At 45.5% G+C, this 24,887-nt stretch overlaps 1 protein-coding gene and 1 long non-coding RNA gene across 2 annotated transcripts in view; one reads left to right on the forward strand and one right to left on the reverse strand.

Annotated features, from left to right (window-relative positions):
• Positions 1-431: 431 nt before the first annotated feature.
• The window catches only part of LOC135399629 (uncharacterized), a 58,970-nt gene continuing 34,514 nt past the window's right edge, over positions 432-24,887 (reverse strand). The window contains exons 6-8 of the mRNA XM_064631352.1: positions 14,161-14,332; positions 3,517-3,705; positions 432-1,243 (exon numbers count right to left, since the gene is read on the reverse strand). Of these exons, the coding sequence (XP_064487422.1) occupies positions 1,193-1,243; positions 3,517-3,705; positions 14,161-14,332 (412 nt within the window). The 3' untranslated portion in view covers positions 432-1,192. The remainder of the gene's footprint in view (positions 1,244-3,516; positions 3,706-14,160; positions 14,333-24,887) is intronic.
• LOC135399628 (uncharacterized) lies at positions 11,046-11,671 on the forward strand. Its single transcript, XR_010424367.1, has 3 exons — positions 11,046-11,112; positions 11,172-11,308; positions 11,389-11,671. It is a non-coding gene; the product is annotated as an uncharacterized LOC135399628 (long non-coding RNA).

Here is a 24,887-nt window from a genome sequence, read left to right on the forward strand (position 1 = left end):
ATTCTGCTACCATTAACTGGATATGCAGTTTCTTAACTAACCGCAACCGTGGCAACAATTCGTGAGGAGAACCGATCATATCACCGCCATGCAGCATTTGTCATGGTACAGTGCCATCACATTTTAATCTAGTGTGAAGCAAGGCAGGCCTTTTGGTGATCGGTCTTGTATAATTACACGCCCTTCCGTTATGTAACACCACACAGTTCTTTAACCTATGACAGATAAATAAATATGATGTCAAGTAAATTATTTACAAGGCTTGTGAGATGAGCGAGCACCTTTCTTTATTTGAGCTACTGCTACTCTGGAACTGTGACCTTTTGATATTGTACTTATACACGTCGGCCTTTCACATAACATGTCATTCAGTTGCAGAAACATGAGGACAGGCATGCCTAAATTGAGGTAAAATCAGTAATATAAAACCGTGGCATTATGACTTTATTGAACAATGATTTCCACATGCACGGTTAGGAATGAATAGAGTACTACAGTAGAGAATGTGTCAAGGTAATCCACTGTGCTTGCATGACCGCTGCCATTGTCTTTGTAAAATAAACACACTTCTAAGGGATTGTGAGGATTGGGTTGATAGGGTTATTAACCACCCTCGGCGGCTACATTACTTTTATCTGTGATAACTCATCGAGGGACGTCCCAGAAGCAGCTCAAACGAGAAGCAGGTTTGTTTCAGAGAATTTCGATACTGTTCATCTGTTTTGTGAGACATCCTTCTGGTTGTACTGAGCTATGTCTTCCAGTGGGGTTGCTTATAATATATTTTAATAATGGAAATTATTTGTGGTACACACCTCGTTTAACATGCCATCTTTTGTGTGGTAAATAAACCGACAAATGTCAAACGCTGTGAGTTATCCTGTAGAGACAATGGCGCAAAGTTCGCGCATGGGAAATAGACACCAGAGCCAATACCCACCCGCCTCCCTTCTGTAGGCCATGTTTCCATGTCTAGCAGTTTTCCAGAACTCCATAAAATGTAATTGTATACACACATAAAATGTAATATGTAATGTAATTCAAGCTTATACACACACAACTTTACATTAATTTCGCTTTACTTACTTTTAAATTATATTCATATACTACTAATAATGCGCTGTGCTTCGACTGTCTGGAAACTTGGAAGTCTTCGAAGCCGTCCTGGGGGTCTAGTTCATCTCCTGCATTCTTAAAGTGTCGTTGTATTCTTTACGCATTGAGCTTGAACACAGATGTGATCCTGAAAGTTTTGTTGAAAGTTATTGTTAGCAATTGTAAATTTATGTAACTATTGCAATTTGTGGTTCATTTGCCTGTTGTATGCAACGGGGAAACAAACCTTCCTTGCGTATTGCTTCGTATTTCAGAGCTATCGAAAGAGCAGCTGAACATCTACACATACCACTCCTATGCACATATACATACATCGCATATATGCCACTCCTCAACTGGTGACATACGTTTAGGTCTCATAGTTATTTTCCATGTGTCAATAATTTAAAGCTTATATATATTATGAAATGTACGCTTTCCAAAAATAAAGAAAGCAAAGCCAAACATCAAGTGTAATTAAAGTAGTACCTTCACTGCGAGCGTTTTTTCTTTGTTTTGGATTGTGTATGTGGCACCTAACCGTGTTTGCAATGCATCAGCGCACTTGAATAGTGGATCGTATGGCATCGCATTTGAATACGCAAGACGTAGCGTTGCTGGTTCTGCGCACGCGCAAAACATTAAGAGAGCTTCGCGCATTGTGCAGGACCACCACGCTATCCCTTATGTACGCAAGGGCGATAGCGTAAGATGCACTAAAGCTCTCTATTGACTTGCTGTCAGCCGTATTCGCCCTACATCCAGATCTGCCTCTGCTTCCGTTCCTTCTTCGGCTATCCAAGCCAGAAGTGCGCCTCTACGAGGTAACATAATAAAAGTTCAGGTTGTCACGGAAACCCCGCGAAATAGCAACCTTGAGTGAGATATCTTCGTATGTTAAAAAAGGGGGAAGCAAAGGCTGATGTTTTTGGGCATGTGGTCTCTGTTGGGCTGGAAAGTCTCTGTGCTTGGAATCGATGTTACAGGGTTCCAAGGAGAGGTATTCAAATTGCTTCACATTCTCAAAGTAACACAGCGCACCCGCGGGGAACATCATCAGGCTGTTTTCCGGTCACTGAACAACTCTGTGGTCCCTGCAAACCAGATGGTGTTCGTAGAGGAGCCTTTCCATTTTCAATTCCTTTCACTGTTCCTTTTTTTTTTTCTGCTATTGTGCAGTACGTGATATGCAGCAGATGTGTTACTTTGTTGCAACTGTTATTGGTTTATTACTGTCAGACGTGTTTCAAGATTTTCTTTCACGTTTCGCGACGTGACCACCCATTGGTGGTAGCAAGGGAGTTGCCTCAGGACAAAAGCCGCCGATATTTCGAACAGAGACTGTTTTTCTTCTGGGCACCGTCCTCATCGCTGGCAGGGTATTTAAAGGGTTCCCAAGCAGCACAATGTACTGAAAGTCGAGTGCAATAGGGGTGGACGGTATGTGTCTTATCAATGTTCTTTAGTTTCATCAGTCTGTTCAAGGCCTTCCACCTACCCGTTCACCCCTATTGCACTCGACTTTCAGTACATTTTGCTCCTTGGGTTAGGTGTGACGTGTTAAAGGTTCATGCGAATTGTGGGTCAACAGCCCGGAGAGAAAAAATGGTCGGTACGGGCCTCTACGGCCGGAGCGAATGGCCGCTTTGTTAGAGTGAGGAGGGGATTATGTGAACGGAGTGATCTTAGCTCCAGACCAGTTACAGAAAAATGGGAGGTTCACGAACGCGTGGACGAAACGGGACAACTGGCAAGAATTGGCAAACATAGCGAGAGACATTGGCAAACAACCGCCTTACCGGACACAGAACCGACACGTCCAACAAACTGCTCAAAGCGGTCGCCGAACACTTTAACGTTCCTTGTCACAACTTTGACAACATTAAACTATATATTCTAGAAACCGAGTTTAGATCCACACGTGACAGACGTGATAGGGAGTCTTATCTCATATACAAGTTCAACGCTCTTCACCCGTCCGGTATCAACCAATCACAAGGCCCCCTAGAAACACTTCACAAATAAAATATGATTTTCCCTTCTATCACCATTATCATCTGTTATGTTCTGCATGGCCACTGCTTTTTGCTTTCTTTATTGCATGCCACAACTTTGTATTACAAATATTATAAAAAGAAACAAAAACTTTGCTCGCTCTGGAATTTTCCCCACGTAACCACTAACCTACTTATCTCTCGCTATGTTTGCCAATTCTTGCCTTCAAAATGTTTCAAAATACTTTCCGACACAAGGTGAAAGGCTTTGTTAAAGTGCTCAGTCGGTTTGTTTATTAGAAATTAGTTTTGTGCATTAAAATGTAAAACTTAAGAACCTACCGAAATATTTGCGAATTTGTCTTTTTTTTAAGGCAGCCTTTGTGGCCAATGAGTATTTTGATTCATGAATCTCATCATCACTCACCTTGTTTCTGCCACATGGTTTGCCATCAAACGCAGCATACCGTACAATATCGTAGTGAATGGTGAACCAAAGGAGGTTGTCTAGATTACAGCACTCGAAGAAGCAGTTGTTGTCAGGGTCGAGCGAAGTCCAGCCCTTTTCGATTTTGGCTTTGTACAACTCTTGGGAGCGAGCCCAGATGCCATCATCCTGTAAGGATTCATATGTTGCACAATTAGGCATTCTTTTCCGCCATCTTCTCCACAATCTGAGTTGAATACACAACACTGGACTGGCGCCTACAGGGTGTCCAAGGAAAAGTGTCATATATATATATATACATATACAGGGTGTTGAAAATTAAGCTTTCACAAGCACTTTATAAATAGGCGAACAAAAGAAAACTGGTGCTATTTTTCTGTTCCTTGAGTAAGAAACAGGTGCTACATAATTAGCAGCACCTGTTTCTTATACAAGTAGCGCAAAGTTATCATCCGGTTTCCTGTCATCGCTGTGTTTGGGTAACGCTCGTGAAAGCTTAATTTTGAACACCCTGTATATATATATATATATATATATATATATATATTTGTAAGTCAAACGTCGCCATGCCAGTACTGGACAGCTGTTTCGGCCTTCTTGGGCCTCATCAGCAGTACGCAGGCAGGCAACGTTTCAGCGGATGGCGTCAGAAGGTCACGTGGCCTCCCGTCAGGGTGTCCTAAGACACCTCTGAAAGCCCAGTGCAAAGCCAGTCAAGTATATAAGGGGGGGAAAAATAGCAGGAGCTCTTTGGCTGCACGTATAGCATATGTTTGTAAGTCAAACGTCGCCATGCCAGTACTGGACAGCTGTTTCGGCCTTCTTGGGCCTCATCAGCAGTACGCAGGCACGCAACGTTTCAGCGGATGGCGTCAGAAGGTCACGTGGCACGTGATGCCTCCCGTCAGGGTGTCCTAAGACACCTCTGAAAGCCCAGTGCAGAGCCAGTCAAGTGTATAACGGGAAAAAAATTATTCAAGATAAACGAGTAACAAACGTGTCCGTGTTACTTCGCGTTTGTTACCATGTTACTCAACCAACACGCTTCAGATCTTCTCGAACTTCACAGAAATGCGTACGCCCCACCCACTTCTCAATTCAAGCCTGAGCTTTGGCGATATTATTCGATGTATGGCTGGCATTGTGTTTGAGAACCGGGAATTCCGTTCTTCCCTAATGAAAATGGATCTTTACTTTCCACAGACTTGTTGTGCACTTTGTTTCCTCCCCTGATAGCCTGAGGACTTTGACGTCTTGTTGGCCGAATCAACAGGAAATTCTGCGGAACACGTGTGTAGAGTTCGATAACTACATTATGTTTCCTTCCTCTAGACCGTGCATACAAACAACCTTGTTGAAATGTTGTTGATCTCCTGTACTCCTTGTAAGAAGCGACATATCTCAGGAATGACAATATCAGAGTATTGAAACAATGATATGGCATTTTTTGGTGCGCTGCTTCCCTTATTTTCCACTCGCACCAGGGGCGGATCCAGTATGTAACATTGGGGGAGTGGGGGGGGGGGGCGTTTCTTTGTCGAATCGCGTAACTGGGGAGAGGGAGACCTTGAAAACAAATGACGTATCAGAGAAACCAGTTACTTAGATGTATTGTACGAGCAGTGCACACTGCTGCTAACCCCTTTCCGTTTTACTGCGTGCTCGGGTATGCTGTCATCCTCAAGATATCAGCTGTACCAGACACATCAGTTCCCGTCACACATCTAGAACACGACTAGCTTTTATCGTATATGATCCACGCAGTAAAATATATTCGGTTTCCGTTCTGAAGCTACTCAAGAAGTAGCTCGGCACACAAACATTATTAAAAATAAACGTGGCTCGTTGCGAAGAAATCCAATTTCATAAATATTCTGACACTAAATTACGACTTCATCGTGAGGGATTTGATTTGGTGTGAGACAGGTGGTTGGAAATATTAGCATCTGTTGCGACGCTTTCATTCTCCGGCTCTGGCTGCTGCACAAAGGCACGGCCGTGCAAACGATGCACTTTCTGGAGGAAGCGTTCCTATAATCTGTCATGTAATAATTGTGCCGCCGTACATTCAGACCGGTTATAATTCGCTTCTGCAACCCGACGTTAATTAGTCAAGTCAACTTCACATGTGTGAGCATTGTTTGGGTGTCTATTATGGCGGACGTGGTTTCAATTACTAGACTTCTAGCCGCCGCTGGAGCAATTCGTTGATCTCTGAATATGCACGTTCCAGTAAGTCATCTAACGCCATTTATGTCATTCAGTGCAACATGTGCCAAGCACAATACGTAGGCAAGACCAAAACATTTCGGATCACATTCAACAACCACCGGTCTGACCTTACAAACAAGCCAAACATCCCGGTCTCTCGCCATTTCAAACAACCAGGGCAGTCATTAAGTGATGTGTCACCTTTTATACTCCTGTCAAATTTTAGCTCAGATCGATGCAGGGAACAACGCGAATCTTATCTCATTCACAAATTCCAATAAACTATTAACGAAGATATCGGCGTACTTTCAACCATAAAAAATCTGGTCGCCTGGATGAGCCATACTCTTTCTTTTTCTTTTCAGCTAAAGCCTATAAGCAGCACTCGTCCTGCCCTGGACTTTTCACAGAAAAGGGACGGGGACCCAAGGAGAATGACATAACGGCCTGGACTGGACCTTCTGAAATATTCCCATATCTGACTCACTGACGACCGCCTCGTGGCGTGCTTGTACCGATTATGACTTCACGTACCAATCCTATTTGAGCAATGTGTAACCCATGGGCCATTTTGTCCTGACGGAGACAGTGCCACTGTCCAAACGTCGACCCCTTTGACATGTAACTCTATCCTCCTAACTCTATCTCCCTATTGAATAAACCAGTGTTCCTAACTTGCCTAATATCTGTTGTCCGCGTCTTTTTCCTTCTACAGGAATCAGAATAATAATAATGGTACCGTAATGTTAAACGTAAAGTTTGTTTGCCCAGTGTGGCGACATGTTGCACGTGCCGCAGGGTAGGACTGCGGATAATTTGGACCACCAGGGTTTCCATAGACGTGCCCCAGAAATAACCCACGCACGCTGCTGGACGCCGCTATGTTTACTTCTCCCACCACCCCTCGCAGTTGCTCGGGTGGACAGCGCTCAGCGTCAGAAGATTGTAGCGGATGTTAAAAACGTAGCTTTTGTGTGAGCGTCCACAATGTAGCATACACTCAAAATACAGACTGTGAAAACAAATAATAGTTAGGCCTAACCAGGAATACTACCGTACGCTTGTTCATGGGGAGCACCATGTTCTGTTCAACGAAATGCAATATTGACGCTCTCTATTCACATATTAACCATAATTGCTTATGTTTCTTCCAAGATATTTTTTTTTGATTCCGTGTTAGCTCCGCGAAGCAGCTGTGGCTATGAGCGGCGTACATATCTGGACGGACGGAGAGAGGACAGCAGGAGGGAGTGAGGGACAGGGGGGTTAGTATGCCTCCTAGGCCGACTTCAGGGGGAGCTGTACCGACATTCGTCTCTTCCAATAATAGTTGAGGAACTCGAAATATCCAGTTGAACAGTGCAGACGACGACGCGTATGAATACGAGAGAACAACGCACACATTCCTGATATGAGCTAAAAAAAAAAACAATGGTATTCCTATTAGCTGGAGGGCCTCATTGCATAAAGGGATCAGTGTTGTACGTTTGTTCGTTCGTCCCCTTGTATTCTCCCCAAACTCAGTGTTATGGTGTGCTTACGTAGTCAATGCAAGTGGAAGTGGCGGATAGTGGATAGTAGGCGCAAGTGGACGGCTACGAATGGACTCAGGCGAGGAGACGCTTCGAATCCGTCCCTTTCTCTACCGTTCTTATTTAGAGTAGAAATACAAATATACGAACTACGTAGTTACGGAGAATGTGCACACAGTCCACTTCCAGTGCAGCGAAATCGTCGTTCTCAGATGAATCCTCATTCAAAAGTGAATAGCGTACTATTTTCCCAGGCATACGTAGAAAACTTTAGATGTCCACCAATTAGAGAGGATCCATTTCGAAAGATTTATTTCGACGCGTTGATTTTGCGAAGTTTATTTTTCAGAGTTTATTCTGACAACGTTGATATTGATATGACGTATTTTTAAAGGTTTACTTTGGAAGTTGGATTTCTAGTATTTGTTTTTCAACGTTTCATTTTCAAGTAGTTTATAGTAGCGTAAATCTCAATAAATGGCTCTGTGTGTACGCATCCCTGCAGTATCGCTATGTGTTATCGCTCGAAAGCACCTGTGTCTCAGCACAGTAACCACTTGTAATATTGGTGTCAAGTCATTTGGAGTTTAGTTCAATGAGAGTTCAACGTTAAATGTGGTTTGACGGCCAGTGTGGCGTCAACCATGATCTCAGTAGTCTCGCGACGTATAGCTCCGAATTATTAAACCTCTTGAGACACCACACGATCCGGATGGCGCAATGGTAGTACAGTATTCTCCATAGAATTGCACGTAGCCGAAAAAGTAGAACCGTGCAGGTTGCTGCGTCGATAACGTGCGTAAGAGAAGCGGACTATTCAAGCCGAAAAGCAGATTTTGTGCCAGAGTAGACATTTTGAAGAAGTTATTGCAGGAGGCAAAGAAAGAACTGGAAACCTTCTCCTGTGGCACTCTCTAAGGCAGTGGTTCTCAACGTTTCCAGCTCCCCGGACCCCTTTTGGCATTCGTCAAGACGTCATTCCCCCCCCCCCCCCCCCCTCTACGCGCGCTGGTGGGAACTACGAAGGAACAGATGCCCGACCACACGAGTACAGTTAGACGGCTTACCGGGTTGCCGAAATACGGTGTCCACTTACGGAAAATACTTTATTCAATGTTGACTAGGACCACAATGTCCACGGGATCTCGTGTTGGTACTCTGAACATTAATATGTAGCACTAGAACGCATATACCATTTTCAGCATCGCCGACGCAGTCCACATTTTAAATAAAAGTGAGGAGGGGAGAACAAACGAGTGATAGGCAGGCACGATTACGCCACGCGTCAGTGGGAGTTCCGAACACACAACGGTCAATGCGACACTTGTGACTGCCTATTCTTCAGGAGTTCCCCGATTCGCGGAGCTGTGCACGAAAGAGCGCAGCGCAGATCAGATTCTACATCTAGCCTGCTTCGTTGCTTCGATTTGATCTGTAAAAGCGCCGAGAACCCAGACTCGCACAGGTAGGTTGACACAAAAGGAAGTAACGTGCGAAGCGCTTTTTCCGAAACTTTGAGGTAAGAACAGCACATCAGCGACCAGAACTCTGTTATGGTTTTCCCTTCGAACGTATCCTTTGCTCCGGAATCAGTCTGCAGTTCCAAAAATTCGTCCTGACAATTATCAGGCACCTTCCCCACTGGGAGCTTGAAAGGGTTCCGCACTACAGCCAAGTCGTCGTCCCTAAGTTCAGGGAAGTACCTGTGGAATTCCCCTTCCAAAGCTGTCAAGTGGAGCAGAATTTATTTTCTGGCGAACGCTGGAACTTTGCCATCATGGTAACTGCCGCTAAGCGTTGAGGACAGCTTCTCGAGCATTGCGACGTTGCCTCCCTTCGCTTTCCTTTTCCAGTTTTGCATTTGGCACAAGAATGCCTTCAGGGAATCGATGAACTTGATTATGTTCGTGTTTCTTCCTTGCATCTGAAGGTTCAGCTTGTTCAGCTGCTCAAACATGTCCACCAAGTAGGCGAGACGCAACATCCACGCTTCTTCGCTCAACCAGGCGAAATACGTCATCTTGCCCTGTTCTTGGAAGAATACCTTAAGCTCTTCACGGAGTTCGAACACCCTGGCAGTCACGTTTCCCCTTGAAAGCCAACGAACGTTCATGTGAAAAAGGAGGAACTGATGTCCTGCGTCCATATCACTGCACAGCTCCTTGAAGAGTCTCGTGTTGAGAGCTCCCCCTTTGACAAAGTTGACAGTCTGGATCGTTAGATCCAGGACCTCTTGCAAGGAAGCTGGAAGCGTTTTTGATGCGAGCGCTTGACGATGCATCATGCAGTGGACACTCTTGACCTCAGGAGCTCACTTTTTCACGGCAGCCTGAAAACCCGATTTCGACCCAAGCATATAGCCGGCGCTCCGTTCGTACAGCAACCGCAGACGTTGTTCCATAAAAGGCCATGTGACTCGAAGATTGAGGACACTTTTTCGAAGACATCTGAGGCTCTTGTTGTAGCTTCTAACGTAGAGCAAAAGAGGAACTCCTCTTTAAATGAAGCCGCATGCACATATCTGGCGAACACCAGCACCTGGGAGCATGATGCCACATCAGTAGACTCGTCCAGCTGAATTGAGAAGAGTCCAAATGCTGCGGATTTTATCTGCAGAACAACTTCATCCCTGATGTCGTCAGCCATGTCACTTATTCGTCTTTGAACAGTGCTGTTTGAGAGAGGAACAGCTGCCAGTTTCCGCTCTTGCTCCTTACCCAATAATATTTCAACCATCTTGAGGGCACAAGGTTTTATCAAGGTTTCGCCAATGGTGTGTGGCTTTTTTTGCTTCGCTATTTCCAGTGCTATGACGTAGGAAGCTTCCATAACGTTGTGGCCTGCAACTTGGAAGGCTCCCGTAGAGTCTAGCTTCATCTTTTTCAGGACGTTTTCATGACGCTGGAAAAAGCACTTTTCCTTATCGCTGTGCTGAGGGTAAACACAGTGCAATTGTTCCTTCAGCTTGGTCGGCCTCATAGAGTCGTTAGACAAGACCTTGTTACAGACGACGCACTGAGGCCTTTGTTCCCCGTTTATGACTGTGCATGTGAATTCGTACTGAATGTACGACTCGTTGTACCCTCTTCTTTTGACGCTCCCCAGTAAACCACAAACATCTATCGGACGTACCAGAAAAATCCAGACGTCTACATCCAAAAGCAACATCTCATCGATGTCCATCGTACGTACAGAAAGTACTTTAGAAAAGTTGGATGTCTAAGGAACGTACACTGCACCCTGATTTCAGACGTCTAGTGTGCATCCGTTGTTATGTGCATTGAACGTCTAATATATGTTGTACACATATGGCGTCGAGAAGGTGAATGGGAAAGGTTGTTTCTAGTTTGATCGGCAGTGCGAAAACGAGCGCCCACACTCTAAGTCCAGTGACGGACACGTGCCGGTTCGAAAAGTTCCCTCAGACAGTAATGCCGGGTACACAGCTGCAACCGTCTGGAAATAGCCGTAACAGTTCTGAAATAACAGGCACAAGGCTGCCGATCGACAAATTTGAGCAGGTATACAAAGCCGTCACATTGGCATCCAACAGCTTTGTGTCTGCTGAATAATATGTGTGCCTCATGACTCATATGCTTGTTGAAGAATCCGTGTGCCGGCTAATTACACGTGGTTTCGTTGCAGCGAACTACGTTCCTCCGCGCACCGCCGATGAGGAGTGACATGGCATCGCGTATTCTTCCAAAGTGCATTCTTTGCTTTGTCGGCTTCCCGACGTTGTCTGAGCTGCAACCACTGCAACCTCTCCGCTGAGACGGATGACTCCCGCACTTTTCAGTATAGGTCTAATGTTCGGTGAAGTACCAGAAGCGTAGGTCAACCTATTTGTGATGCATCGTACAACGCTTATCATAGTATGTTCTGTTGCAGACGGTGGATGCATTACAAATGGCGGCGGGCGAGATCGGCTACATGGGTGAAGCGACGTTGTACATTACAAGTGAGGCTAATTGTATTGTTTCATTCTAGGTGACCGTGGGACTGTGTCGACCGTCGACTGCAAGAAAGTGAGTTACAAAACGGTCTAGTGTTCCAGCATTCACGTTGGAAGACTGCCAACCTTCTACTTACTTCGGTTTCTTTACAGGTTATTTGCTGTCTCAACGGTCACACATAGCAAAATTGCAACTGCTTCTTACATCGAAGCGTGTCTGGTGGAACTTTTTGCTTGGACTATTGTTCGTCGGCCATTTCGTTTGAGGAATTATCGTGTTCGTCACCAAGGATGACCTTGATTGAGTTTTGCAGTGCCTGGTGCATCGGATGGGTTGTGTGTCCGTGCAATGTGTACATGTGTTGGAATCAGTGAACTGTGTATGGATGCAATTTAAAGGTACGTACACGTCAATAAAATTTAGTGTTTCAAGTTCGATGTCCTTGGAGCAGCTTTTGTTTTACGAAGCCTTTAAGTCATTTTTATGTTTTTATTTTTTGCTTACGGTTCTCGAGAGTGTGTTGTGTATTAGGGGGTCCGTTTAACCCCTCGAAACGTTCGCTACTTTCGAGTGGCCGTGGCCAGTTGATCTGATGGCACATATCCGTCACTGGGTTCAGAGCGTAACGTCGATTTAAAAAAAAAATAACAAAAGAAAAAACGCAGTATTAAACAATATATTTTTAATCGGTCGTCGTTGTAGTTCTTCCTTAACTGACACAATAATGCCTCTCTCCGTGTGACGAATTGATCAATGCTCATTTAATGTTCCCTTCTTCTGTTTCTTCTTTTTTTTTTTATTCCAAACACCACGCGTAGTTCTTCACGCACGTTCGGTTTCCATCACTGACGGACGAGTAGCCTTTTCCATCTTCTGATATTTTGTGTTCAGTGACAAGTGAGTTAATTGGAGCGACGGCGGTAGCGTGGTAAAGTGCGTACGTTTGGTATTTGCCTTACTCTGTGTTCATTGCATAGTTATGTAAATTGTGACATCTCTGGTGAAGCCTATCAGCATCTCATCCTTATTGAAATGCCGTGCTGCGCGTAGACGCTGTATAATACTAATATTAGCTTTATATAACTTTCAACCACAGCAAAGATAACATGGGTAGCGGAACTACTCACATGCGACTTCAGACAACTGTGTCGCGATTGTAAATTTTAACACGTGTGATGTTATAATACTGAAAGTACCAAGGTACAATGGTGTGTACTGCATTACAACAATTTCAGTGAGATTTATATTGGAAGTATTTGTTCTCCAGTGTATTAAAGAAATTGTGACTCAGAACTGTGTTGTGTTGAATTACTATTACCTCGCTTCGACCAATTTGTGCTGCTGTTCATGTGAAATGAAAAATATTTCCTGTATGACGCATGGTGTGTACAGTGGTGGTCATATAGAACGTCCGATGGATATCTATGTGTGCTTCGGATGTATGTCCATTAGAGGGGAGAAACATCCAGCTTGGATATCTCTGCAACGTACCAGCAACGTGATTTGGACAAGCATTCGATCATCTATAGTACGTCTTTTCAACGTAATCTGGATATATCTGGATATCCATTGGACATACTAAACGTCCCAGCTGAACCATCCTCTGGATGTCCAAAGGATATTTGTGGTTTACTGGGATCATTGTAGCCTTCAAGACCTGTAAAACGGACAGGGACCATCTGATCTAGGGTAAATGCTTCACCTTCTTCACGGGGACCGTATGAAAAAAGACAACGTAAAACGCATTGGCCTTCTCGCTATACTTTGAGCAGCTGTTTTGGCGGCCAGCTTAACTGCAGTATGAAATGATGGACCCGAGTTTCATCACCAGCGGCACGGCCGAGCACGCTAACACGCTACTCAGTGACGATTACCAAGGTCTCGTGCCAAGGACTGGGAGGTGGTGGGTTCAATGGCCATTGCTGGACGGCCTCTCTGGGGTTTTTCCTGGCTTTCCTTCAGACGTTAAATATACAGGCGTAATGCCGCTCCCTTAGACGTTGGACGTTTCACCCGAAGTCAGGAATCAACAAAGCAGGCTACTTCGACTGTGATTAATTATAGCGACACCGTAATTCAAATGTGTTCACTTCATTCTTATCTTGTTGGACAGGCAACAATCCTGGCACCCGCCGCGCTGACGATTTCTTCATACTCAATTTGTTGCGCAAGATCTAAGGCTCCCGTTCAACTGACATGCCCACAGAGTCAGCAAGTCCGCATCCTGGGTGCATGTACGACAACAACTTGTAATTACCTTAATCGAGATAAAACCGAGCCATTCCCAACTCGCAGCTTGTTTTCGAATCAGACAGAAAGGAGGAGTCAGATCTGAGCTAGCAATCGTAACAGGCACTGGTATTCCATATTCCAGCCACCAGCGGGGAAGCGTTCCCGAGGTGACAAGTGGGGAACCTGCGTCCCACATTCTGATTTAGGGACTTTTCTCTCATTACAGCCCTGCCACGGTGGCTTCTTGATCACACGGTTACACTCTCATACGTATGCCATAAGAATGCCATAACAGGCCCGTGAAACTTACCGGGTTTCTGTCACTGTTCGCTGATCAACGAGCTTGTCAACACTTCGTAACGCCCGCCGCGTACAAACTGTGACATCTTAATGGGCTACTAACAGGTGGCAGTGCTGGCGTCTGGCCAAACCCTCTTGCCACCACGGGCGCGCGTCGCGAGCTTGCACCGTGCTTGGAGCGTGCGCTCCAGCTGCCTGCAAGGCTCTGAAGAGAGTGCAACCGTAGATTTGAGGCGCCGTGCAAGCCCGCGACTTCTGGTGCGGCGTGCGGTGTTCCTACTAAAAAGCGAAGGTGGACCAGGTCTAAGCGGGCCTAATTCCTCCCCAGGGGGGAATTCCTCCCCGGTTGAGAACCACTGACTCTAAGGCAATGCTATCAGTTGTCAACTCACATCGCAGCGGCCCCTGAGGTGGGCTCCTTTTTTCAAGCGTCTTTCTTGTTTGCAAAACGTTTCTTCGTCAAACATGGAGTATGGAAGTCCATCGAAGAACATACTAGTATTCGTCGTGTAACTTCTTCTGAAGCAGTCGCTTGCCAACCTGGGGTCGTCATTCTGTAGCTTTCTGTAATTGTCGATAAACAAGATGAGTAAATTATTGGTTTCTCGTGTATGAAACTTGGTATCATTGCATTTAAAGGGGCGCAATGCGAAATAAAAGTTATGGTCGCGGAATTAAAAATGCTGTTTTCTTGACACCAACACACATGTGTTATTCTTTACGTCGTTCGTGATTTACATGCGAAAGAAAGGGGAATGTATTCTTTCTCTCTCAGTCACCACCTCCAGAAGCACGAGATGATTCGACAAATGGTTTACATAGACCAATACCAGCGCATTGTCGGTTTTCTTTGTAAGAAGAGAGAGAGGGAAGCGCAGGTTGCAGGTTCATAAGTCACGGACGACGCAAGGGATGCCGTGTTGGTGTCAATGTAACATTTTACATTCCGCGAGTATACATTTTGGAACTTTTGGACCTCTTTATTGCCAATCTGTCTCATGTTACTTAAAGGAGATGGGAACTCCATGCAACATTGTATGCAGCAATTGAGTTACGGGTGTAATATTGTTATTCTACGGTTCTTAATTCTACTTGCAAATTTTTGTTCAATAGTTCTCCTTCGTATTGGGTGGACTTTTAACACAAAGGTCATGAACGCACTTTTTCCGGGTACGGGCGACTAGAAGTATCGCCACCCAGTCACCTCAGTCCATTGGTACGTCATTCGTCGAACTGTAGGACACAGACACACGCCAACGCGGAGGTACATATAACGTCGTCTGTTCTAGACCGGTGGGCAGTCTAGAAGCTGTGACAAAAAGTGACTAACTTACGCTAGTGGAGATGCACTCAAATGTTGATGAAGAGAAAATGTGGGACCGTGCAATATACTCCTGGTCGTCGTCCGTTTGACATACCTTGCCTTTGCACGCAATGCGGCAAACTGCGGACCGACTGCGGAACTGATCAGTAGCCGAGGTAACGGCGATCGCATTGGTTGGATACGGACCTATAGGATTCATCTATACAAAGATGTCACAGCCAACACTTTGAAGTAGCCGTTTAGAGTCGGCAAAGTCGGCGGACTAGTTGATAGAGTTCATAGTCCTTTTAACGTCTCGAGAATTACCATCGTGGGCCCCTGTCCGTGGATTACTATTGTCCACCAAATGGTCCTTCGAGGTGCGTTGCCTCATAACGACGCAACTGGCGTCCCCAGCAGACTGCGGCACGTCTAAACAATTATTATGGAGACTTGACGATTATGCTGCAATCGGTGTTTATCAGTAACGGTTAAGCGCGTTTTTAGTAAACCAATGTCACAGGGTACTGCACATGCCCTTATTGCACTCGATAATTGTATCGCCACGCTTGTCGTTTGGTAGTCATGGTATCACGCGGCCGACATCAAGGTCAAGGATAATCGGCGCTGCGTCAACTTTCCTGAGCAATCTGTCCAACGAGCCATCTACGTTGCGCATGCTACAAATGACGCCGGAACCTTGACGACGCGTGTGGTTCCTTCTCGATTATTCCTTGTCGGGTATGAAATGATTCTAAGCTCCAAGTTGGGACATTCGAACATTCAAGTGTGCTCAAGTGCCTATCCCAGCAAGTAGCTGAATAGCATTCATCAGTTGTTCAATGAGTCATCATCTCTTCTACATGTGTGACAATTTTGGTGGAAGTGCGGGGTGACACAGACTGGAAGAACAACAGCTACAAAGTAGAAGACTCCATGATTTATCCCCGGAACACGGCCCGTTGGAAGTGCCAACCCGGAAGATGATGATGGACACTAAGTCCGCGAACGACCTCGACACCCCAAGGGCTTATCCCCTCGCGGCTCCTGGCGCAGGTGCACGAGCGCCGAAGACCTTTAAGGCGGTGCATCACCACCGACGCTCTATGGGAATCCCCATACATTTTTCAACTCCCGTAGCGCCGGGAAAATTTGGTTGATCTCCGTGCAACTGCTTTTAAATGGAAGAGGATGCTTAGATATAGTGCCTGATCGAAGCAGATTTTGCGTTTTAGACTCAGAAATTTTTATATCGTCGTCGAAAGGTTTGGGAAAAGCTATATTTCGAGATTCCGCTCGCTTACAAAATAGAGCCGCCCAAAATCGAAAATCTGGTTCGATCACGCACTAGAAAAACATATCAAGAACCAATACCAACAAAAAGATTTCATCTGTGTTAAGCCGTTGACTCGGCACACGAGTTTTTGTCAGGTATAGTCATCCGTGGATTACGCCGCTTCAGAATGGGCAGCGCAGTGCTGCCATCTCTCACGGAGTGTGTCGTCACAAGCAACAACAATTTGACTGCTGGAAATTATATACCGCTGCACGTGGCCGGAAGACGACGAGGCCGACGTTGACCATGACCCGGGAGCACGAGCACGGGCAGCGTAGCCCAGCCCCAAATTTTGTTTATTGTTTGTTCAACGATGCTCATTTTCTCGGGGGAACAGTAGATGAAACTTATTTGTCTTGGAATTCCCAGTCGCAGCCATAGAAATGTGGAAGGATCATGCTTGTAGGCTTGCTTGTGGCGCTGGATAGGTTATACAGTGAAATATTTTCTTTTACACTGGATGCCGGAAACCTGGCAGCGCTTATAGCACTCATCCAGTGGGATGTCAACGGTAAGGGGGGTCTGTTGTTCCATGGGACAACTTTACAATGGTTATTTGAACTGCACTGGGTATCCCCTCGTCCCATGACGTGGTTAAGAGCGCGGATCAAGTGCAGTCTCCTAGACTCTAGTGCCCGTATTCACCAGTCCCACTTAGCCACTGGTTTAGTGACGTCTGGTTTAAGTTGATCACGTGAGTACTTCGTCCGCCAATCACGAACAACCACCCCGCTGGTCTAACCCGGCTACCGTGAGGCCCATGGCGGCCTCCATGGAGTTTGTGTGCACAACGCCTAGGCCTAATGTACGCTTCGCCGGAAATTTTTCGGCGAAATACAGGTAAGTTTTGACTTATAAAGCTACAAGAAGCGTTTGTAAGGCGAATGTTGTTGCACTCCAATCAATATTTGCCCTCAACGTCTCACTTCGTTCGCCGTTCACACGACGTAAACCCGGCGGCCTAGCGATGGTCTAACTCCCATGTATTTGTATAGGACCGATTTAAATTAGGGGTGGGGGTAGTTTAAAGCCGGTCTACAGCGGAGCAGCTGTGAATGAGCCTTTCGAGAAACAACCCAAAAATAGTTTTTGGTGGACGCTGTTTTCAATAGTTTTCAAGTCGAAATTGCGCAAATTAAGCAAAAAGAACGTTGTGAGGAACAGGAGTAGGAGAATAGGGAGAATAGAATAGGTGAGAATAGGAGTGAGCGAAGTACGTGAAGTATTAAACCAGCCAGTGAGTTAAAAGTTAACGATCGGTATGAAGTGAAATTTTGAAATCCGCTCTCCTAATTTAGGACCAACATCGTCAAAGTTAGTGATGTCAACATTGGCAGCTAGACACAAGTCACTTTCCTATCCAAAGTTGACAGGAAGTCGTGCACAAACAGCTGTTACCTCCAGCAACAAAAACGACGCTGATTGTGCGTGGTACTTTTAATACAGCCCCTAGTGCCTCTGTTATACATCACTAACAATAGTTCGTGCTGTGCTGCCGTTCCTGGTTCTGATTGATACATTTAATGACTTGCTGCACACTACAGTGATCGCCGGTACTTGTGAACGAGCTTTGTGTTCCTAGATTACTGTTAAGTGTTTCCTGTTAAAAATGCATCCATCATGTTTGTCTCCTAAACTAAACGGAAGTGACAAGAGGGAGGGGAGGTTCCATGGAGCAGTTATACCTCCATGTGCCTTACAGCTATACAGCGGAGTATGGTACATGTTACCCAGCATGTAAAGGCACAAATATCAAGCACGTAGCTCGCATGCGTAGGACATGTAGGGTGTGTCTGAGCCAGTGCAAAGAGAACCAGTAACACAATTACCAGTACCGTGAAATATATGTAGATCACAGGGACCTGTTGTTATTGGTAATGCTGTTTTTCCACCGTGTACTGCGGCGCACAAGTACATTGATCTGTCTGAAACGCAGCTATGCTGAGGACAGTCACCACGTGGCAGATTGACATTTGTATCGTCTATGCTAAATCATGGGTATCATTATGATGCGACTGCAGATGTATGACAGATCATGTGATCTGAGAACACAGGCATGCTCATTTTTTGCAAGATTTCCTGGCAAATCTCACATGCTATGCATTGTTGACAGCTGTCATGACACTGATGTTATGACATGGTGGCGACACGGATGTCAACGACACTCCAGCTTTACACTGGTGTGATCTGTGCACTTGTTGTGTAGTCTCATATGCTGTAAGGCGCAAATCTTAAGAATAGAAAAACACGCCCCTGTGTAATCAGGTCACAATATTTATTCTATACACCTGCATTCATATCCACATTGCAACCATGCCTCTATTTATCATGAATGCCCAAATGCCTGTAATTTCGTTCTGTTGTGTCTGTCTTCAATGTGTTCTGAATAGCTGAGTTCGAGTAATAAGTATAGAATAGTAGATATTGTAGTAATACTGCGTGAACCAAACCAATGGCCACTTCTAATATACACTTCACTTCACTGTACTTTCAATTATGTTGCAACTTCGTTCTCCTTACACCAGTACAGGTACGTGCTAAGTGCCCACGGTTCTTCCTTTCTGACATGTCCTGTATATTACCTGATAGGAACAGGTACTCCCATTGCGTACTAGCTCACCTCTGCCTTGATTCACACTCCACCCCTAAATGCACAGCAGTGAATGAAGGATGAACGCAATATGGGCATACTACCGTCACAAAATTCTGATGTAATTAAGAGTGTTGTTATCACCATCATTACAAATGATTCTAATATGTATGAATCTGTCACTCGAAAGCCCACAGGAAAGAGTGCCTAGATGCTGTTACAATGCAAGACACTACGGCACTCATTTACATTTCGAAAGATTGAAGCTTCCTTCCTTCACATCATCACCAGGAGAATATGTGGCGCCTCAATCATACTAGTTTTACTGCATAACCGGCACAAGATGCCTGTGACATATTCTTCTTATAGTTTATAGACACCTTCTTATAGACACCTTCTTATTTAGTTTGTTTCAGGAAAGCAGTTCTTCAATGCAATACGTGAAGAAAACTAATTGCCGTACAGATATGTGGCTGGAACGTGACTAACCCTGCTTAAATGCATGAAAAACATGTAATTGTAACAGTAGAAACCATTGCTTCAGGAATATTGTGGTTGTGTATGCAGACTTTTTCCTTTCTTCTAAAGAGGAGTTTTGCTCTACCTCTACCTCGGTTTCTTTTTGTAACCCTGCCCCCTCCCACTTTTTTTTGTAATGCACCCTTATGGGTACATAAAGTTCAATAAAGTGTAATGAAATAACTATATGCCCTTCATGTGTGCCAACATAGATGTGTTTGCCCAAAATCTGTGAAACTGTTGTTGCTGTTGGGTGCTGTTAACTTGCAAACCATCCCCCCCTCCCCATACGTTACCTATTAATTTCCAGAATACACCAGCTGAAGACATCACATGTTCATCACTGGCTATTGAAGTTAGCTGGTCAGCCATGCAAAAGCATCTGTTATTTTTCTGCATATTAAGCAATGTCCCACATTTCTGCTCCCAGACTTTGTCCTTGATGATGCAGTACACCGCGTTCACTACCCTAATATACTGTCTGGTTGTGTAGCTTTGTGCTGACACAGCTGAATGAATATGTCGGCTTTTGCAAAGTTACAACTGCCAAAGTGTCTCAAAAGATAACAGAAAATGTGGAAGAAAGATATACAATCCTGTATTTCCTAAAAAATAATAGCAGCACATTGTAGATAAGATGCATCTGATTTCAAGTTTCATTCTTTTCTTTATATGAGCTTATTTGCATTGCATTTATTTATCCATTGCAGCCTTCCACTTACTGTCCATTACATATCAATGCAGAAAGCAGACAATGATCAGTGCTGCTGTTTGCTTTGATATTCCACGGTGTTGTTTCTCAAGAAATAGCACAATCTCTCAGCACACAGCTGTGCAGTTTATAACTGCGTAACTACGCAGTGCACAAATGCATGGGGCACATGCACAAATTTTTCAGAGCTTTACCATCTGTATTTCAGGTTGTCTGCAATACAGGACAGTGATAATAGAAGTGAGATTGTTTACAATGCCAGTATGAAGTCAAGAGAGGAGCTTATAAAGAATGAGCGCAGAAAAAGTCCCTGACCAAGTACGTAAGTATTTCCTCAATAATATATGACTCTGAACAAGCAAGCACAATGCAAATAGCAGCACGGATTTGCTGTGTGTCCTTGCTGCCTGTGTCCATTGTATGTTTGCTCCACCCTTGAAACACCATTATTGAGACAAATAAGACCTTCTGTACGAGATATTTGACCCATTTTAACAGCAAAGAGAAGATTGTTTGTATCTTGTGTATGCGGTCTCAGTGCACAACAAACTCTGAATGGCTCGGATCTACCGTAACGACACTAAAGTGTGCCCTATGGCGTCTGTGATGTCAAGTGCGCTCAATATATGACTGTAGGACAAGTGTGTACATTCCCATTCTATTAAGTTCCAGCAACTGACAGTCACAGCACAGCCAGTCTTTGTTAGCTGAACAGAATAAATCACTTGGTACAAGACTGGTATATGCAGAGATACGGAGATAAAGGAGGTCACAATTAACCATTGCAGCGCACTGATAGAACGACAGGAGGTCACGACACTGGCAACTTCCACACAACTCACAGGCAGGGGCACCCTGGGCAACATAACGAAAACAGCGCTAACACGCACACACACAGGACGCGGATGTAAACAGGACTGCGCAGTTCGTTTTCAGTGGTGCGCCCGAACAAACGCAGCCAGCGAAGCGATGCTTTAACGCGTTGCAGATTTGTGACACCTTGTAAAGTACCGCGTCAATTTCTTGAAAGCATAACGCTATAAAAGTTATGCGTGTGGGAGTCCGATGCAGGATATGGCCACCCTTGCATCAATGTTATTGCTGTTTACTTACAGGCAGCCTACCGTGACGATGCACCTGCACACACGCTGCGCACATGACACCAGACTTGAAAGCGTAAAAACACGCGGCTGACATGCCCCAGCGATCGAAAGGCTATCTTGATCGTTGCAATTCACCACACAGGCCGCACAACCAACGATAAACAAGCGATGGTCCATGGAGGTGCAGTTAATATACGCAACCACAATCGACGACCGAACACTGACAAAAGTACAACGATCGCCTCCACGAGAATACGTACTCCTACCTCTTCAATGGCATGGAAAACGCGCTCTTTGTACATTGTTTTACCGATCATATTGACAAACACAAAGACAGGCTTAACCGCCGGCCAACCACACACCATCCCGCAACCACCTGTAGCAGCGTCAGCCAGCGCCGCCTGAACTATTCTTTATCAACCTCATAACAAAACAAAAAGAAAAAAGAAAGGAGTTTTCCTCTTTGCGGCTTTTCCGTCGTCTGCTAATTTCTCCCTCCCCTCACCCACCTCGTGACAATGTGAATAATGCGCATGCGTTGTGGTCAAACGGCTTCAGAGCCGGAGAGATCACGTGATCAACTTAAACCAGACGTCACTAAACCAGTGGCTAAGTGGGACTGGTGAATACGGGCATAAGCATTTGGAATTTCGGGCGGCGGATGGAGCTGGTTGGGGCAGATTTCAGACACGTCCATATCGTTTAGTGTGCAATAAGGTACAGCTGACAATTTTATGGGCAATAGTGCAGATATGCTTCGGCTTAGAAAAGTTATTCAGGATTGAAGTTGAATCAGAATGGAAGCCGAAATGGAATCGGAGCACATGGGACCCAGGTCGAAGTACGGTAAATAAATGGATAGAAATGTTGGCTCCCTTAAATTGGGAAATGAACTCAGCGTTACGACGTCATGAGCGAGCACTGGGATGGCAGAAGCGTCAAAAACCGGCGGCACAGCAAACCCACCGTGCCGTCTTCCTCACACCGTTACACAATGAGGGTATCAGGGCGGACACTGATGAACGTGAGCATATGATGCCAGTAATACCTTAGTGGTACTGAGGTTCCACCAAGCATCGGACAAGATCATATGGACGTGAACACCGCTGTAGTTTTGGGAGTCCTCTCTACTGGAACGGCATATTGAGCCGATGCTCAGTTATGTGCCGCACTAAACATGCCGTGTATGGTGACCGGAACATTCGCGAAATATCAGGACCAACTGGCGGACGGTAGCAAGCGTACAGGACAGAGTCACGTACCGGAACTGAGGAAGTGCGGTCTGTGGAAGTGCGCGCATGTCTACTGGTACAGATCCACGGCCAACTCCACGTATAACCAACCGGCAGTACTGCCTCTTCGTTGTAGGTACTGGACGACGCCTTTCGGAACGAGAAAAGGGTGGTGTACCTTGCGGGAATTTATAACGACTACCTCCTGCCAGAGCCTGTTGACACTCGCTATCCTCGAAGCATGCGAATTAGAGTTTCCGATTACAGAATGAAGTACGCTAAGCCAGAAGAATTGTAATCAGTGTGCCGTGTGCCTTTTTCTAATCGGGACAAGGTCATGTGATGTCGGCAGCCTCGACGAGGACGAGAAAGAAAGCTAGAGTGGATTTCTGGAAGTTCCTGCGCGCATAGGCAAGATGACGCTCACAATGACAATTTGTTATGAAATGCTCTCACTCCGAGATCCACAAGCTGAAGGTCACTTCCAGAAGAATTGGACATCAGAGACCCAGTTCACGGCATGCTGATCTGTACTTGGGCGAAGTCTGGGGCCGTGGTTAGTGACGACCAGGATGAGCACAACAGACCCGAATTATATACTCGACCAAACTGGAAACCTCCATTCGCGCTTTACGTTCCAAGCAGCTGTATGATCCACGCACACACATTTTTCTCCTCTACCCTGCTTTTCTTCGCTTTTCTTCATATCTTTTGCCTTTCTCCTCCTCCTCCACTGATGTCCAAGGATATGGGAAACGCTATGCAGCCTCTTTGCAGTTTTATTTCATTTCCGTTGACTGTGCAAGTAAATGAAGCGTTTTGCACCACCACAACGTGGTCTGAAATTTGTAAGCCCAGGGTGAGAGGAAATAAAGAAAACAGGTTGCGGTTTCGTTTCGCAATTCCCGCGTAATGTCGGTAGGCTATAACATGTCGACACCAACTTCTTTCAACCGCGTCGTGTCCAACCTAGGTTTTTTTTGTGTTACGAGAGATTTCGTTTATTATATGCGCAAGCATTGCAGAAATCACACGAAACGACTGGTGACTAACCCTTCGCCCGACAACAACACAGCACGGAACAGCAACAGATCAACGAAGAAGTTCAGGAGACAGCTGGACAGCCTGTGCGCATTCAAAAGCCGCGCCACTAATTCTTCCGTCTAGCTGAGCGCGATATGCGTGTTTACAGTATTGGACTTGGCATGGGTCGCATGGGTGAGCACGAGCGGTCACATGTTTGCACAAGATTTCGCTTGACCCGTCGCGCGCCAAGAGAAAACAAAAATAACACAAAAAGAAGATGTTACATCAGCGGTACTGCATTTCCAAGCAAGCGCCAAAATGTTGTGAAGCGGTGACTGCGCGAACCATTTCGCTCGCTGCGCCATCCCCCAACCAATGGTTGGAATGATGAGTAGAGGCTCATCAATGTCTACTTCTCCCTGGAAGGCTCGGGGAGGACTTGGTTTGCAAACAATATTCGCCAGGCTTTTCACCTTCGAAATGTGCACCGAGCAAGCCGAGCAGCTGCTGCAGCGCTGAATACAGCTTCAAAACGAAAGCGTCATCAGCTCAGTCGAGGACGTACTGAGGCTTTTTCAATGAGTTCATTTGACGGCTTCCGAGGAGAGGAAGGTTCAGCGACTCATCCGGGGTGTGAAGGAAGAAATTTTTCCTGCCCTATCCCACTACCCACCAACGACGACCGGTGCCTTCCTGGATGAGGCCGGGAGATCAAAAAGGCATTCTTTTCTGGAGCTACTATCGACGCCTTGAGTGTCTCATGCCCGCAGGCTTCGACGTTAACTCACTCAAGCAGCTTGTTCGATAGGTTGTTCGAGAAGAAGTACGCGCTCTTCTGCTTCCTGAAGGAACCACAAACCTTTCGACCTCAATCAGGGGCATAATCGAAGAGGAGGTGCAGCAAGTAATGCAGGCACCCACATAAAGATAAGGTAAGATACGTTGAGATAAATTTAATTCATGATAGGTTTTTTTTTTCACGTTACATGGGGACTGATAGGGCAAGCCCGCAAGTAAATACACATGTGAAAAAAAATAAAGACATGAAGCCAACGTACGCCGCTGCGCTGCGAAAGACCCCGCCGGATCATACTGCGCACGGTGGGAGTAACTGGATAGGTCCTCGTCCTATCCGCGCCACAGATGCGACCGTTCAGCACAGTAACTTAATTACTTCCGTTATCATCCATCTTCGCAGTCCCTACGAGTGACACTGCCGCTTGGCTGCTTCCTAGCCGAAACAGATAGTCAACTACTTCTCAGACGTGGTATTGGGATATTGAGAGGTATTGTACATG

The sequence above is a fragment of the Ornithodoros turicata genome, chromosome 7, assembly GCF_037126465.1.
Source record: "Ornithodoros turicata isolate Travis chromosome 7, ASM3712646v1, whole genome shotgun sequence".
Taxonomy (NCBI): domain Eukaryota; kingdom Metazoa; phylum Arthropoda; class Arachnida; order Ixodida; family Argasidae; genus Ornithodoros; species Ornithodoros turicata.